Raw genomic sequence first — 18885 nt, forward strand, 5'->3', positions numbered from 1 at the left:
GATTTTGTGGCTTCCGTGGATGACGCATCTCAGACTCAGAAGAACACTGGAGTTTTTTTCTATTGTATAGTGTTTGGAACCTTTTGCCTTCAAACGAGATGGTTACCGAAGGAATCTACTACCGTGTGTTTGCACCGGAGAAGGACCACCTTTATTGAAGACCATCTGCAACAACATCAACTTGGTCGCCATGTAACACTTGAAACCGGGAAGCCACGAAAGAGTTTGCTTAGGCGTTCATCATAGGAACAATAGAAACAGCTACTGTAAGTTTTAGATTAGATTAGATTCCATTAGATTGACTTTATTAACCCCTCTGGAGATATCTTTCATGAAATTGGGTTCCAGTGTAAAGCAGACACCATAAAAAAAAGAACAAATGCAAGGAGCTGTCTCGCCTACAATTGATTGAGAATTCTGATCAGCTCTAGTAGAAGAACTCACATTTCTCCGATCCTTAAATCTCTTCACTCGCTGCCAGTTTCTTTCAGGATCAACTTTTAAATTCTGGTTCTTACTTTCAGATCTATTCATGTTCAGACCTTCCATCACTGATCTGATCCAGACTTACACCCCAGCTCGGGCTCTGAGGTCTGTGGATCAGAATCTACTGATGGTTCCAGAGGAAAGAAATCCTTCCAGACTGTTGCTCCTAAGCTTTGGAACCATCTCTGTGTTTGATGATCTACTGACTCCTTCAAGAAACATCTTAAGACATTTTTATTTGTTCAGGATTTTCTTTGATTTTCTGAGACTCCTGTGTTTGTCTTAGTATTATCTTGACCTTTAAAGTATATATTTTATTGAGTATTGTTTTGATTGTTTAAGCGCTTTGTGACCCTGGTCTGGAAAAACGCTCTACAAATATAAATAACTTACTTACAAGTATACAGTTGGTGGTTTGGAGTCGAGCTGAGACAGCATTTCTTACTTTGAACCAGAGACACATCTGGGACTGGATTTTTTTTCTAAACAATATCTGTGAAGTATAACTCGCCAGATTGTTGGCGAAAGCTGGCCTAAAAACTGCGCCTGGTCCTGGGTGTACGGTGGTGATTTCTGTCCATAATAACGGAATAAAAGATGTTAATTGTGTGTTTGCTGGGAGCCAATGCTAGGTTATGGTCGACATCAGGCATTTCCAAAAGAAAACAACGACAGCACAAAACTGTAATTTAAATCTTTGATGTAAACAAAATCCTCATTCTTGTCTTTTTTTATGAGATTCCAGGATCAAATGGCACAACTTTAATGTATAATTTAACAGTGTTGTGTTTTCTGAGAAGAAACTTAACTGTAATTCCTTCCTAACGAAAAGGTTTGACCTGTGAAATTACAACAGATGAATCTTCGTCGAGGCGACTTAATGTCAACGATGGGTTTTCTCCGAAAAATGATTCATCTTAAGGCGAAAAAAGCAGGTTTTAGCATCTGTTCGCTGCCAGGAACGGGCTTGTTTCCCCTCCACCTTTAATTTCCTCCATCTGTTATCCCGTCTCCAGAACGTCGTAACAACATCTCAAACTCCTTTTCCGTCTCTTCATCCTCCTTTCAAACAACTTCTTCCCTCGTCTTCCCTCCATCTGCCGCTCGGCACCTTCCTCTGCTTCTCAACTGTACGGCAGCTGCCAGGAATGGTGGACCACCGCCCCCCACCACCCACCGCCACTCGTCTCGCACCTGAGCGAGAGCTCGGCTGTTATTTCAGGTGAGAGCCTCAATTTAGTCCGAAGCTAACATTTTTCTCCACTCGTTCCTCTCCCTCGTATCTCCAGCCCTCGTGTCCAGATCGTCTGGCGTCAAAACCGCCTTCTGTGATGAGAACTTTTCGAGGACGGGCGTCGACTCATTGTTATCTCCATCTCTTCTGCTAAGTGTCTGATAAGTCCACATGGGACTCTTGTTATCTCCTCCACTAGATTCCCAGTCTTCTGTCCATCTGCACCCTCGAGTCTGTCGTGCGATTGTCAAGTTCTGGAATCTTCTTCCTCGTTGGTTCTCAGCCACGCCTGCCACATGGGGCTAATTATCATGAAAGTTGGAGGCAGCGTTTGGCCGAACGCTCGAGGAGTCTGTGGTTGTGAGATGTTGCGGCGAATTCTGGTGGAGGAGGAACGAGGGGAAGCTCGGATCAGTGCGAGTTGATGGGAACCGTCCGACTTCTTCCCCTCGGCTCAGGCGGGTCGTTCCAGCGAAGCCAGGAAACTTGCTTCGTGCTCGGTGTATGTTCCCGGCTCACTTTATACTCCTTTTTATTCTTAATTACTAGTTTTTACCTTAAATATAAATTGTTAAAGATCTTTGTTTAAGGACGTTAATCCCCATTTTTGCTAGTCTTAATCTAGTGTCCCTCAAATAAATAGAAAATAATGATTCATGGTTACACTTTAGATTTTTCTTTTTTTTAAATATATTTTTTGTAAAAGGCATATAAAAATATTATCTTTTTTTTTTGGGCCTTTTCAATTCCAAGTATGTTGTTTTTTTGTTTTCTTCATCTTGTCCTTTTTTTTAGTAATTACTTACTAAGTAATTTACTGTAATTATACGTTTTTTAGTCCAGTGTGAGGGAGAAAACTAGATGAATTGTATGAAACGTGTGACATTTCTTATTTCCTCCCCATCATGACACACGTTTGTAAAATTGAACACCACCAAAAACATTCTCCCATCTCACGCAATTTTCGCCTTTTCATAATAAAATGGTTATTGTTGCATTTCTACGGTGGCCTTTAAGGAAAAAAAACCCCACAAAAATAAAATCAAAACCATGAATGGTAATTAAAAAAGCTAAAAAAATAAGAATGTAATTGGTGTCGTTCATGAAACGTGAGTAAATCTATGGGTTTGCACGTAAAAACACAATCCAGATTCATGAACCAGGCAAAATGTTTTTTATCGTAATGAGTATTTAGCATAAACTTCCGACCATGAATAGACAATAATGACCGTATAAGTTGGTCATTTTGGATGAAGTTAAATTTAGAAAAACATTTTGTATCACTTGCATTATTGGGAAGACAAAAGATGGATAAATTGATCCACCTTAAGGGAAATTGTTTAGATGTAGATTTCGTGAGTAGCCACAAAAATATTCGGAACGTGGAAAATACTGTAAATTTCCTGTTACTCACATTTTACACACAAATTTGTTTCTATTTCTGTTTTATTTCTGAGACCCAATTCCTGTCTTTTACTGTCATAACAAAGTCTCAGTTTGTTTTAAAAAATATAAAGTTTGCTATTTAAACATATATTTAAACAACTTTACAAACAAACTAAATTCTAATTCTCTGCATATTTAAATATACAAAGCGTTAAGGGTCTGAAACTTTACCTTACTGGAGGTAACACTGTTAGCTAAGCTAGAAAGTATAGAATTCAGTTTGAAATGTCCTTTAGGGGTCCCTAACTTTTTTTTAGACCGGTGTCATGTCGGCATTTTACTCACGGACCAACATTCAGATAAAAACTTAATTAATAAATGATTAAATTTAACTTCATCCAAAATGACCAACTTATACGGTCATTATTGTCTATTCATGGTCGGAAGTTTATGCTAAATACTCATTACGATAAAAAACATTTTGCCTGGTTCATGAATCTGGATTGTGTTTTTACGTGCAAACCCATAGATTTACTCACGTTTCATGAACGACACCAATTACATTCTTATTTTTTTAGCTTTTTTAATTACCATTCATGGTTTTGATTTTATTTTTGTGGGGTTTTTTTTCCTTAAAGGCCACCGTAGAAATGCAACAATAACCATTTTATTATGAAAAGGCGAAAATTGCGTGAGATGGGAGAATGTTTTTGGTGGTGTTCAATTTTACAAACGTGTGTCATGATGGGGAGGAAATAAGAAATGTCACACGTTTCATACAATTCAAACTTAGCTGTGCTAATAATTTTACAGGTTTTACAGGTTTATTTATTGGAGTAAACTTGACCGAAACAGGCCTATTGAAGTGTCAAGTCAAATGTACTTCAGAAAAAACAAAACATCAAGTTATAATCAATAAAACAGCCCATTAACAAATGTATTCGGGACTGGTACTAGTCTTTGGACCAGGGGGTTGAGGGCCAATGTTTTACATCACATCAAAAAAAATGTTTTTACACGTTTTATGTGTTTTTTTTACAAGTCTCTCCATCTTCTAGCCTGCTGGAGACCTCAGCTAACCCCAGGTTGAGTCAACATGACACCTTTGTTGAAACGGACACGCAACACTCGATCCTCCGAAGCTTTTTTTCACGTTTTCACGACACAAAAGGAACGACTCAGGTCTTACGCAAACTCTTTCTTCGCTATTGTGCAGGTGAATGTATTTTCGCTTTTTGAGCAAAATCAGCTTCGTCCTTGGAAACATGTCAAAGGGTTATTCAACTAGCAATGCAACAGGAAGCGTCGCTTTTTAAAAAAATGATTTTCCATAAGCCTTATTTTTCTGAGAGTGCCATTGTGAAATCCTTCTGACGTGCGCCGACATTGTTGTAAAAGGTTTTACCGACGTTTTACCGACTCAGGGCCATGTTAGCGACAATGACATAATTGGTGCCGCCAATTCGTCGGCTTGGCAACACAACCAGGGATAAATGTTGTAGTACACATGCCAGTCCTGTGTGTGGCGCTGTAGAGAAGTGTGATCCATAAAGAAGCCATCAACAGTTTTAAAACATGGTGATTTTTTTTTTCAGGTTTATAAAAAAAATATATCCACTCCTGGACCAGGTTTTAACAAGTGTTATTAGGGACTTAAACTGCGGACAGTCATCAGCGTATAGAGATGTTTGGACCTAGTTTCTAGTTTTGTCTGGAACATAAATCCGTGTGTGTTTGCGGGTTTGTGTGCGTTTTCAGAGAGTGAGTGTCTTTGTGTATGCTGGTGTCAGTGTACATGTGTGTGTGTGTGTGTTTCTGTCTTCCTGTGGACAGGTGTGTGTGTTTGCAGGGGTGTGTGCCTTTGTGTTGTGCTGGTGTATGTGTGTGAGTTTCAGGTGTTTGTGTCTTTGTGTGTGCAAGTGAATGCATCAGGTGTGTGTGTGTCTTTGTGTGCGTGGGTGTATGTGTGTGTCCCGTATTTGTGTGGCTAAAACTGTGGACAGTCCTCAGCGTATAAAGAAGTTTGGACGTGTAGATCTTAGTTTCTAGTTTTGTCTGGAACATAAATCTGTGTGTGTTTGCGGGTTTATGTGCATTTGGAGGGTGTCTGTCTTTGTGTATGCTGGTGTCAGTGTATGAGTGTGTGTGTGTGTATTTGTGTCTTCCTGTGGGCAGGGGTTGTGTGTCTTTGTTTTGTGCTGGTGTATGTGTGTGAGTTTCAGGTGTTTGTGTCTTTGTGTATGCAAGTGTATGCATCGGGTGTGTGTGTGTGTCTTTGTGTGCGTGGATGTCCGGTGTTTGTGTGTCTAATACTGCAGACAGTCATCAGCGTATAAAGATTTTTGGACCTGCAGATCTAATTTCTAGTTTTGTCCGGAACATAAATCCGTGTGTGTTTGCAGGTTTTGTGTGTGTTCATAGGGTGTTTGTCTTTGTGAATGCTGGTGTCAGTGTATGTGTGTGTGTGTTTGTCTCTTCCTGTGGGCAGGGGTTGTGTGTCTTTGTGTTGTGCTGGTGTATGTGTGAGAGTTTCAAGTGTTTGTATCTTTGTGTGCGCAAGTGTATGCATCAGGTGTGTGTTTGTCTTCGTGTGCGTGGGTGTCCGGTGTTTGTGTGTCTAAAACTGCGGACAGTCATCAGCGTATCAAGACGTTTGGACGTTTAGATCTTAGTTCCTAAACATAAATCCGACATCTGCACGTCAAAGTGTTTGTTGTTAAAACCCGGAGATGAATCTCAACGACTCTTTCACTTCCTCGATTTGCAACACAAGCCGCACACACAGAGTCGAACCATAAACTTGCTCGGCATTGATCACACGCCCGGCAGAGGCGCCTGAAACGCTTTCGTCCAGATTGGAGTCATTGATCGGATCTTTTCGCACCGTCATCGCCGCTCGTCTTTTGTCTGCCGACGCTCATTTAAAGCGCCGGTTTCGACAATAGCGCCTCTCGTCAGTCTCCGCCGACGACCTTTTAACGCGGCGAGTGATTACGGTGCTTTCAGACGCCGGCAACGTCGGTGCGAGGATCAAAATTGATCAACAACAAACAGTTTGACCGTGAACTCAAGTGAGAGCGTGACTGTTGTGTACAAGACTGTTGTGTAGTTGATGTATAATTATTGACGGCCGCACTCGTATATTGATCTGTGGTCCGTTTGCATGTTAGAACGATTCAATCACAAACGCATGTTTGTGTGCGTCAGATGAAAGTGTGTGTGTCCCTCAGTCTATTTATCTGTGGGTGTGTCTGAGTGCATCTGTCAGGTGCATGTGTGTGCGTCTGGTGTGTGTATCAGCTGTGTGTGTCTATGTGTTTGTGTGTGTGAGTCAGGTGTCTTTCTGTGTGTATGCTCCTGTCATTGTGTACTCAGGTGTGTGTCTTTGTGTATGTGGGTAGGTGTGTTTTTGCAGAAGGTGTGTGTCTCTGTTTATACTGGTGTCATTGTGTATGCGGATGTGTGTGTGTAAGGGGGTTTGTGTGTCTTTGTGTGTGTGGGTTTGTGTGCATTTGCAGAGGGTTTGTGTAATTGTGTATGCTGTGTTAGTGTGTGTGTGTCTTCATGTGGGCAGGTGTGTGTGTGTCTGTGTTTGCAGTGGGTGTGTGTCTTTGCGTATACTGGTGTCAGTGTGCGTGCTGGTGAGTGCGTGTCAGGTGTTTGTGTGTCTTTGTTTATGCAAGTTTATGCCTCATGTGTGTGTGTCTCTGTGTGTGCAGGTGTATGTGTGTGTCAGGTGTTTATGTGTCTTTGTGTGTCTAGGTTACTTTGTGTCTGCGGACGTGTTACGGTTGAGTTAGTCTTTTTGTATGCTGGTGTCATTGTGTATGCATGTGTGTCAGGTGTTTGTTTGTCTTTGTGTGTGCAGGTGTATGTGTCAGATGTGTGTGTCTTTGTGTGCAGTTGTATTTGTCAGGTGTTTGTGTCTCCTTGTGTGTGCAAGTGTCTTTGTCTATGGACGTGTGCAGGTTGTGTGTGTCTTTTTGTATGCTGGTGTCATTGTGTATGCATGTGGGTCAGGTGTTTGTGTGTCTTTGTGTGTGCAGATGTATGTGTGTGTCAGGTGTTTGTGTGTCTTTGTGTGTGCAGGTGTATGTGTGTGTGTAAGGTGTTTGTGTGTCTTTGTGTGTGCAGATGTATGTGTGTGTGTAAGGTGTTTGTGTGTCTTTCTGTGTGCAGGTGTATGTGTGGTGTCAGGTGTTTGTGTGTCTTTATGTGTGCAGATGTATGCATGTGTGTCAGGTGTTTGTGTGTCTTTGTGTGTGCAGATGTATGTGCGTGTGTAAGGTGTTTGTGTGTCTTTGTGTGTGCAGGTGTATGTGTGGTGTCAAGTGTTTGTGTGTCTTTGTGTGTGCAGATGTATGGGTGTGTGTCAGGTGTTTGTGTGTCAGGTTTTTGTGTATCTCTGTGTACGCTAGTATATATGTGTGTGTGTCAGGTTTTTGTGTGTCTCTGTGTGTGCAGATGTATGTGTGTGTGTAAGGTGTTTGTGTGTCTTTGTGTGTGCAGGTGTATGTGTGGTGTCAGGTGTTTGTGTGTCTTTGTGTGTGCAGATGTATGTGTGTGTGTAAGGTGTTTGTGTGTCTTTGTGTGTGCAGGTGTATGTGTGGTGTCAGGTGTTTGTGTGTCTTTGTGTGTGCAGATGTATGTGCGTGTGTAAGGTGTTTGTGTGTCTTTGTGTGTGCAGGTGTATGTGTGGTGTCAGGTGTTTGTGTGTCTTTGTGTGTGCAGATGTATGGGTGTGTGTCAGGTGTTTGTGTGTATTTGTGTGTGCAGATGTATGGGTGTGTGTCAGGTGTTTGTGTGTCAGGTTTTTGTGTGTCTCTGTGTATGCTGGTATATATGTGTGTGTGTCAGGTTTTTGTGTGTCTTTGTGTGTGCAGATGTATGGGTGTGTGTCAGGTGTTTGTGTGTCTTTGTGTGTGCAGGTGTATGTGTGTGTCAGGTGTTTGTGTGTCTTTGTGTGTGCAGGTGTATGCATGTGTGTCAGGTGTTTGTGTGTCTTTGTGTGTGCAGGTGTATGTGTGTGTCAGGTGTTTGTGTGTCTTTGTGTGTGCAGGTGTATGGGTGTGTGTCAGGTGTTTGTGTGTATTTGTGTGTGCAGATGTATGGGTGTGTGTCAGGTGTTTGTGTGTCAGGTGTTTGTGTTTCAGGTTTTTGTGTGTCTCTGTGTATGCTGGTATATATGTGTGGTGTCAGGTGTTTGTGTGTCTTTGTGTGTGCAGATGTATGGGTGTGTGTCAGGTGTTTGTGTGTCAGGTTTTTGTGTGTCTCTGTGTATGCTGGTATATATGTGTGTGAGTCAAGTGTGTATCTCTGTACTTTAGTGTGTTTTTGTGTATCCTGGTATGTCTGTGTGGGCATGCGTAGGTGTGTGTGTGTGTATGCCGGTGTGTGTTTGTGTGTCCGCACAACAACCTGCAGCAACAGGCTGCGACTCGACAACAGTGTAAAAATCCAACATGATGAAGTTTCTTCAGCCGTGTTTGCAGCTGGAAAGCGACAGATGATCCGATCTATCTGTCTTCGACTCGTCGGCCTGACCAACAAAAAGGAATCTTTATTGCCTCGTGGAAGATCAAATAAACATCCTGGAGCCGCTCCAGACTCAATAACCTTCCTGGCGGAACCGTAAACACACTCACCTCGCTTCTCGCCGAAGTAGAGCGTCTGCTGCGCCGTGTTGGACCACTGCAGCGACGAGTTGTCCGTCTCCGCCACCTGGCAGGTGAGCGTCACGGTCCCGCCCACCGACACCGTCTCGTCCTTGGTGGTGGGCTGCAGGGGGTCGTCGTCTGAGGGGGGAGAGGGAGGTCAATCTGAGATGCTTTTTCATCTCTAGCTCAGTCCCAGCTAGACGGGGTCAACAGGTGAAGTGTCCATCAGTAAAACCATGTGATTGTGTATTATAGTAATTCTCTATTATATATATTTTATCTAAACAATTGACATCTTTTTTCAGGTATATATAATAATAATAATTACTAAAAATATATGTTTGAATTTAAATATATAAAATAAATATGTGATAATATCAAATATCAAATAAATAATATTTTATGTGTTTTTATAAAGGGAATATTATCTATTTTTTCTTCTTATACGTGTAGTTATTAATTTAAAATAAAACCTTTGTTTTCTTTATATTCATTTAAAAAATGTAATTAATTCATTCAGGAGCTTCATTCAAATAATTTTAAATTAAACATTAAATCCATGAAGATAAATCCTAATGACTTTTTATTTCATAGATTAAATAAATAAATGAATAAGAAACAAAAATCATTCAGTCAAACATCATTTGTTAATGTTGATTATTTTCCCTGTTTTCTTTCTTTTAAATGAATTTAAACCTATCGGTTTAAGATTAGATTCGATTTTTAGAATATGTATGAATATTTTATATATTTTTTACAAATTACTTTTTTTCTTTTTATTTCATATATTTTTATTCAATGTATGTTTTAATTTGAACTTAATTACTTTTAAATAGATTTAAAAAACTTTCTTTAGCTGCTTTTGTTGTTTTAAACTAAAACATCTCAATTAAATGTCATATAAACGACATTTGCAAGAATTTTTTCTCTTTCTTCAGACATTAAAATGATTATAAGACAATAATAACATTGATTCATGTTTTAGTAAAATATATAGAAAATAATCATAAATAAAATCAAACATAATCACAAAGAATAACGTCGTCAGACATTCAGGCGTCACATCTTTGAGGGGTTCATGTCGGGGTACGAGTCTAAATCCCTGCTGGCAGCAACATAAATCACCCAGGATGGAAAAACACAGCAAAAGAAAAACACAAATCTGATAAACACACAAAAAAAAAGCATGAGTCGCCTCCTCTATCTCTCTCTCTCTTTATTCTCTCTATTCTGTCTCTTTCTCTCTCTGCTTGTCAAATCATCTATACATCTCTATCTATCTCTCACACACACACACACACACACACACACAAACACACACACCCCCCCCCCACACACACACACACACACAGACTCCCACACACACACACACACACACACAGACTCACACACACACACACACACACACACACACTGACAGCCCGTCAAAGGCAAACACAGACAAATAGCGTCGTGTTGTTGTTCGTCTGCGAGGTTCATGGAGGACTGATGGGTCAGAGGGACCGGGTCAGAACCGGGTCTGGACTGGTCAGACCCCCAAAGGGGGGTGGGGGGGTTGTCAGAGCTCCACTTACAGACTTAAGATAAGAAGGTCCCACAAATACGTCACCATCCACATGAACCTTCTCTCGTCCATCAAATGATTTTCCGCCGCTTCATTTACTCCCCCGACCTCACCCCCCGTCTCACCCCTTCCTCCCTTACCCCCCGTCTCACCCCTTCCTCCCTCACCCCCCGTCTCCCCCCCACCCCCCCTCATGTTCTGGTGCAAAACCGCGATAACGCTCCGCTACGAATGTCAACCTGTCGCCACTTGAAGATTTACCTCCAATTAAAGTATTCATTCATGTCGTTTTCACAGCACGTGATGTCGATAGTCTTTCGCTGACAGGTGAGGGAGGGGGAGGGAGGGGGAGGGAGGGGGAGGGAGGGGGAGGGAGGGGGAGGGACATGGGTTCGAGGTTCTGCTAAAACACAAACTATTGGTACTGACAAACCTAGGTGTTCATTTTTTTGGTTTTTAATTCCTTTTTTTCTACATGTACACGCATCTAGATATAGATATATAGTATTTTTTGCTACGACTTTAATCTCATCATAAAGTATTTTTTGCTACGACTTTAATCTCATCATAAAGTATTTTTTGCTACGACTTTAATCTTGTAATAAAGTATTTTCTTACAACTTTAATCTCATAATAAAGTATTTTCCTATGACTTTAATCTCATAATAAAGTATTTTCCTATGACTTCAATCTCATAATAAAGTATTTTCTTACGACTTTAATCTCATAATAAAGTTTTTTTCCTGACTTTAATCTCATAATAAAGTATTTTCTTACGACTTTAATCTCATAATAAAGTTTTTTCCTATGACTTTAATCTCATAATAAAGTATTTTCTTAGGACTTTAATCTCATAATAAAGTTTTTTTCCTATGACTTTAATCTCATAATAAAGTATTTTCTTACGACTTTAATCTCATAATAAAGTTGTTTCCTACGACTTATATCTCCTAAAAGAGTATTTTTGTTACGACTTTAATCTCATAATAAAGTATTTTTTGCTACGACTTTAATCTCATAATAAAGTATTTTTTTACGACTTTAATCTCATAATAAAGTATTTTCTTACGACTTTCATCTCATAATAAAGTTTTTTTCCTATGACTTTAATCTCATAATAAAGTATTTTCTTACGACTTTAATCTCATAATAAAGTTGTTTCCTACGACTTATATCTCCTAAAAGAGTATTTTTTGCTACGACTTTAATCTCATAATAAAGTATTTTTTGCAACGACTTTAATCTTGTAATAAAGTATTTTCTTACAACTTTAATCTCATAATAAAGTATTTTCCTATGACTTTAATCTCGTATTTTGTAACGACTTTAATCTCATAATAAAGTATTTTATTACGACTTTAATCTCATAATAAAGTATTTTCATACAACATTAATTTCGTAGTAAAATTTCTTTTTTTTTTGAGTGGCCCTAATAATTTTTAACCCAAATTAACAGCCTTTTTTAATTTGTATTCATGTTTATTTTATCTCTTTATTACAAATTAGTTTGAACCAGGGCCGTGTTTTCTCTCGTTCTTCTTCTTTTTTCCTAGAAAGAATCTTCACTTCAGCTTCTCTGCTGTGACCTTCTGCTGGTTCATGTGTTCCAGTCCAGCGTGGATTAGAGTCTCTTTTAATAGAACCTCTTAAGGTTGTCTTTCTGCGTCACTCGTCAAGATGACAGGGCTGTGACGTCACGGCTGAACCTTCTCGCGTGCTCGCGGAGGTCCGGCAGTGCTCACCTCTGCCCCCTAGAGGTGAGGCAGAGCATGAGTTTCACACTAGACAGGAATATGTTCAAGTTTGAAATACATATATTTATTTATTTTCTTTATTAATATGTGTGAACATGTGTTCAGATACATTTTGAAATGTGAATTAATTTAAATAAAGTTTTAAGGTCAGGTTAAATTAAGAATCATGAAATAAAACGCTTTTAAAACAGTTTGTTTTTATATCTATTGTTCATTTTTTGAATATTTTTTGAAATTCTTAAATATTACAACTTTTTTTCTACTCATGGATCTATTTTTCTGTTTTCAGATTAGAATTTGTACTTATTTATTTTTTAAATAAACGTGTTTCAGGTCAGCTTTGTTTAAGGATAATGAAGGAAATTTTAATATTTTTATTTTTATTTATTATTAATATTTTTTGTAAAGGTCTTTAATACTTTTCAAGGTTTTTGTTTTTATGTAAAATAAAACAACATTTCCTTGTTATGGCAATAATTCAGTGTAGTGTAAGAATAAGTCAACAAATATTTGTATTTAAATATTTTTCCTTTAACTATTTTTAGTTTTTCGTGAATGCTTTCAATATAATTCAGTTTATTAAAAAACAACTTCTACTCAAGGCTTTATTGTTATGTGATCAGAATAATTTTAGAATTTGAATTAAACTAAATATTCTTAAGTCAACAAGAATAAGAGAAAAAAAGGTGTTTTAAAATATTGAATTTCTCTTTATTTTTCCTATTTTTGTGAAATTTAAGAAACATTTTTGGAGGTTTATTTTAAAACCATTTCATTTTTAACAACATTTTTATAATCATCATTTTTATTAATTTGCTTTTAAAACAGTGTCATTGATCCTCATGCTGATAATCTGACGACTTTACTGGTGAAAGAAAACGTGTGAGAATATATAAATAAAAAGAGCGACAAAATTCCTCGGTCGGGTGTGAGATTCTGTGCACGACGACCACGGATCAGAGCGATGGAAGTGCACGAGATGAACGTGCACGAGAAGTTCAGGAGGACAGTTTTCAACGCGACACAAAGAAGCTGCAAACACCTTCACGAGGCTCAGCCGGAGTTGAAACGGTGAAGGACGGACGGACGGGAAGCAAAGGAAGGTGAGATCGTTCGCACGACGCTGCAGCGAGAGACGGAATCACAGCGACGAGAGGGAGGTGTGGAGAGGAAGATACCAGGCTGAGGGAGGAGAAGATACGAGGCTGAGGGAGGAGAAGATGAAGTCCTCGGGTGACTCATGGCTACAGGAAAGAAAAGAGCGACGGTGGAGTTTCTTCACGAGGGTGAGACGGTTCATCGACATCCATCTGTCGCACCTCGTCTCAGCCACCATTTCTGATGCCAAGTAGGGCTACAACGAAATATCAACTTCTTTTTTTTCTTTCTTTAATCATAAATGTATTCTATTTGTTTTTTGTGTTCATCATTAATATTTTTATATTTCAATAAAGTGTGTGTAAAGTACAATTATTCATTATTTTATTTTAAATTAACTGCATTTGTTCATTTTCGTGTTGCAATTAAAACGTCCGACCACTAGATGGCAGCAGTCTTTGCTGAAGCTAAATGGAACAATTAAATCCTGCAAGATCCCTGTGATGACTGAGGACAAGAGGATACAGTGACTCCACTCCTTGTAAAGCTGATTTTTGGACATATTTTAGTTTCAAAACAAATGAAAGCAGTTACAACTTCATCAAGAGTCATGTGGTCTGTAAATTCTGCAACACCAGAGTCAAGTACTTGACAATACTACACATATATACTTGTTACTACAGTATCACAATTCATTGTATTGTTGACCCTGAATCATGATATGCATCATCAGATTCTTGACAATACACATTGTTAATTACAAGACTAAAAAATATTCACCAAAAGGAATAAAAAGCGTTTTTATTAATTAGAAACAATGAAATCCTGTGATGTCCTGGTTACGACTGAGGACGAGAGGATACAGTCGACTCCGGCAGCTTTTAAAGCTGATGTTTGGACATATTTTGGTTTGAAAACAAATGAAAGCAGTTAGGACTTCCTCAAGAGTCATGTGGTCTGTAAATTCTGCAACACCAGAGTCAAGTACTCGACAATACTACACATATATCCTTGTTACTACAGTATCACTATGTTTTGCAATACAGCGTATGGTTGTCCCTAATACGATACGTCTCGTAGCTTCATATTCTTGCCTATACACGCTTTTTCTTCCAAGTGAAATCTTTTTTTATTGGAAAATTGATAATAATAGAAATGAAAATATAGTGAAAAATTATAATTTTGAATTAATATGTTTAGCTATAATCCTTAGTGGGACTTCCTGTTTCCAAAGTGTCTTCAAATATAAGTTGAAATATGAATATTTGAAAATATGAGGTTGGAAGAAACAAATTTAATCTTCTTACATTTTAAAATGGATGGGAAATTCCCTAGCAAAAGGGTGTTTATCAAATAAACTTAACCACATATTATTATTATTATCTCACGGATTGTATTTATTCATCACTGCTCGTGTGAGAGAGACTCGCGGAACCGAGACGAAGATATAACGGCGAACTAACAGCTTTGAAATGATTCCGACAGACATGTAAACTCTGTGTTAATCTCACTTGTATACAAGTAAAACCAGATCTGATTTCTATTCTTTGTGCTTCAATCGTCAGCGCATCGGCAGCTAACCGCTAGCGGCACGAGCGGGAACTCGCCGCGAGGTACGCGGCGGGACGTTGGGCGAGATATGAAAGAGATATGAGATATGAAAGTGTAATTCGCGCGAGCGCAGCTGCTCGTTAATTAGCGCTGAACTCTTGCTCCAGCCGGGGTCGGCGCTCGCTGCCTGTTTGGGTCCAACCGCATTCTGGATTAAGTTTAATTATCCTCCGGTCTGTTTAAAGTGGATTTGACAGGCCCCATTTAGGACCGAGTCTCCTCCGGGGGTCTGGTGGGTGAGGAGGAGGTGGGTGAGGGAGGGGGGGGGGTGAGTTAGCAGAAACATCGTCAAACCACAACATAGATCTTGAACAACATTGACCACTTCCTGCCTGCGCCCCCTCATCCTCCAGCCTGGTCCATCTGTTCCCCCCCTGCAGCGCCGCCGCAAACCCCCCGCCCCACCATCTGCCCTCCTGTCCCCGCGACCGCCCTCACCTTCGCCCCCTTCTGCCCACTTCCAACTGGAGGAATCTCATCTGGCCGCGGGATTTTTGCCTCCTTTTTTTGTGTTTGCGAAAACACATTAGCACGACAAGAGACGTCCCCCCGAGGGCCACATGTGGCCCACAAACCCCTTTTGCATTCATCCCACCCGGACCAGGTCTGGGGTAAAGTGTGGCCCTTTGACGACGTTTGGTTTAAGACTTTAAGGTTTAAGATTTTTTTAAAAACATTTCTTTACAAGACAATTAAAAGACAGATATTTTATTTATTTTATTCATTTGTGATTTATGTATATTATTTTAAATGTATATACAATAAATGTAAAGTTAATCAAGACATAAAGAATAAATAAAACGTTTATTTTCATCATATCATATGAAATCACGCTTTTTTTGTTATTTTTATTCTGGTATATTTTTCATTTAAAATGTCATCCGAGTTCAATGAGTGATTCTTCCTCCAGTACTGCAGGGGGCAACAGCGAGCGAGCCCCACACGTGACAATGAAGGAATAGAAAATTCTTCAGAAAAAGAAAGACAAAAAACAGATACTTGACGGCAAACGGACAACAAAATCTTTCTTTTTTTCTTTCTTTTGTTTTCTCATGTTTTCAATTTTTATACTGTCTTTATTTATGTGTTTTTGTATTTGAGCGGAAACTCAATCTTTTTCTTATTTGTGTTGTTAGGTATAAAAAAAACGGCCCACTTTCCTGCCACCGCAACAGAACAGTCCTCTAACCAACAACGCTAAATTGTTGTATTAAATTTCCTTTTATTTTTTAAATGTAACCTTAAATATCCTCATCGATGTTCTGTCTACGACAAAAAATACCAACAAAACACTATGAATGACAGTGTGTCCGCATGCATCAGCTAGCCTCGATGCTAACGTTAGCGCTCCTCAGCTCGCGTCCATGCTAACATTAGCACGCATCAACTCGCCTCCATGCTCACGTTAGCATGCATCAGCTCGCCTTCATGCTCACGTTAGCATGCATCAGCTCGCCTCCATGCTAACGTTAGCACGAATCAGCTCGCCTCCATGCTAACATTGGCTCGCATCAACTCGCCTCCATGCTAACGTTAGCATGCATCAACTTGCCTCCACGCTACTGTTATCATGCATCAACTCGCCTCCATGCTAACGTTAACATGCATCAGCTCGCCTCCATGCTAACGAAAGCATGGAGTCGAGTTGATGCAAGCTAACGTTAGCATGCATCAGCTAGCCTCCATGCTAACGTTACCACGCATCAACTCGCCTCCATGCTAACATTACCACGCATTAACTCGCCTCCATGCTAACGTTACCGCGCATCAGCTCGCCTCCATGCTAACGTTACCACGCATCAGCTAGCCTCCATGCTTACGTTAGCACGCATCAACTCGCCTCCATGCTAACGTTACCATGCATCAACTCGCCTCTACGCTAACGTTACCACGCATCAACTCGCCTCCACGCTAACGTCACCACGCACAACTCGCCTCCATGCTAACGTTACCACGCATCAGCTCGCCTCCATGCTAACGTTACCACGCATCAGCTAGCCTCCATGCTTACGTTAGCACGCATCAACTCGCCTCCATGCTAACGTTACCATGCATCAACTCGCCTCTACGCTAACGTTACCACGCATCAACTCGCCTCCACGCTAACGTCACCACGCATCAACTCGCCTCCATGCTAACGTTAGCCACGATCCGAAACAGTTCCCGCCGCCGTGGATTCATCACGGCCGCCCTGTGGCCCCCGATACACATCTGGAGCTAACTTCGCTTACAAGTGACGGCACGTGTTTACACGGCGAACGAACGTGTATCTGCGTGATTTACGAGACGCCGCTTATCTGCTGCGCCGGCGAGCGCGTCCGCGGCGGGAGAAGAAAGCCTGCCAGCGCCGTGATTGGTTTGATAGCGGAATAAGTCGTCGCACACACAGGTGTTCCTCGTACACACAAAAGCACAGAGGAGGCATTCATCGACACACACTCGGGGCGACCCCCCCCAACACCACCACACACACACCCATGCCCAGCTGTCCTCTACTTACTCCCACCATCCCCCCCGGGTAAGCCAGTGTGTCCTTCTGCCCACCTCTACCCTCGCCCTCGATCCTTCCTCCCGTCGCTCACTCCGACCTCATTTCCCGCCTATTGTGCGAGCGACGCCGAGATTCAAACCCAGACGCGAGAAATGTTGGCCGACAGACACGGAGACGAAAGCGTCGTGCGGCGGAACAAAGAAGGTTTGTTTCGTTTTTTTCCTGCGGCGGCAGACGCTTTAATTCTCCGAGATATGAAGCGACGATTGCGTCACGAGAAGGAAAGTCTTGATCAAGACGAAGGAGAAAGAAAATAAAAAAAAGTGGAGCTTCTTCTTGGTTTGGCCTTCGATGAGAAGCAGCGTCGACTGACGGAACGTTGGCCAGAGCGTTGTGGGATAAAAGATCAATTATGTTGCACTTTTGTGATGTTTGGACCTTTTATTTATGAAGTTATGAACAAATCTTTACATCCTTCGTCATATTTACATGTATTTTTTACATGTATATCTATTTATATAACCTTCATTCATCATATTTACACCTGTTATTTTAAAATATATATCTATTTATATAACCTTCATTCATCCATTCATCATATTAACACCTGTTATTTAAAAAAATATATCTATTTATATCACCTTCATTCATCCATTAATCATATTTACACCTGTTATTTAAAAAAATATATCTATTTATATCACCTTCATTCATCCATTAATCATATTTACACCTGTTATTTAAAAAAATATATTTATTTATATCACCTTCATTCATCCATTAATCATATTTACACCTGTTATTTAAAAAAATATATCTATTTATATCACCTTCATTCATCCATTAATCATATTTACACCTGTTATTTAAAAAAATATATCTATTTATATAACCTTCATTCATCCATTCATCTTATTTACACCTGTTATTTAAAAAAATATATCTATTTATATGACCTTCATTCATCCATTCATCATATTTACATCCGTTATTTTAAAATATATATATATTTATATCACCTTCATTCATCCATTAATCATATTTACATCCGTTATTTTAAAATATATACAGTATCTATTTATATCACCTTCATTCATCCATTCATCATATTTACATCCGTTATTTTAAAAAATATCTATTTATATCACCTTCATTCATCCGTTCATTATATTTACATCTATTTATTAACATATTTTTACTTCATTTATTCATCCATTCATCATATTTAACCCAATTTATTAGCATATCTTTCTATTTATACTGCAGTTATTCAGGCATTCATTATGTTTACAGCTATTTATTACAATTATTTTACTATTTATACAGATTTAACTTATCCATTCTTTATATTTTCATGTATTTAATAAGATATTTACATTTATTTAACATATGTATCTATTTATACTGCATTCATTCATCTATTTATAATATTTACATATATTTATTGAATGTTTCATTATTTATCTTCTGCTCCGTTGTTCTGCTACTAACAATCTTTATCAAACAAAAGTTAAACTTAAAATCCACCAAAAAATAAAACAAATAAAAACATAATCTTGTTTAGTTTCTCTAAAAATCCAGATTTTTTTTTCTTGTTGTTTTTT

General features: G+C 39.3%; 1 protein-coding gene across 3 annotated transcripts in view; it reads right to left on the reverse strand.

Annotated features, from left to right (window-relative positions):
* Positions 1–18885, reverse strand: part of cadm3 (cell adhesion molecule 3) — a 173154-nt gene that overhangs the window by 77309 nt on the left and 76960 nt on the right. For all 3 annotated transcript variants that reach the window (XM_087810642.1, XM_087810643.1, XM_087810641.1), the window contains exon 3: positions 8752–8901. In XM_087810642.1, the coding sequence (XP_087666768.1) occupies positions 8752–8901 (150 nt within the window). The remainder of the gene's footprint in view (positions 1–8751; positions 8902–18885) is intronic.

This window comes from Callionymus lyra, chromosome 16 (genome assembly GCF_982586985.1).
Source record: "Callionymus lyra chromosome 16, fCalLyr1.hap1.1, whole genome shotgun sequence".
Classification (NCBI taxonomy): Eukaryota; Metazoa; Chordata; class Actinopteri; order Syngnathiformes; family Callionymidae; genus Callionymus; species Callionymus lyra.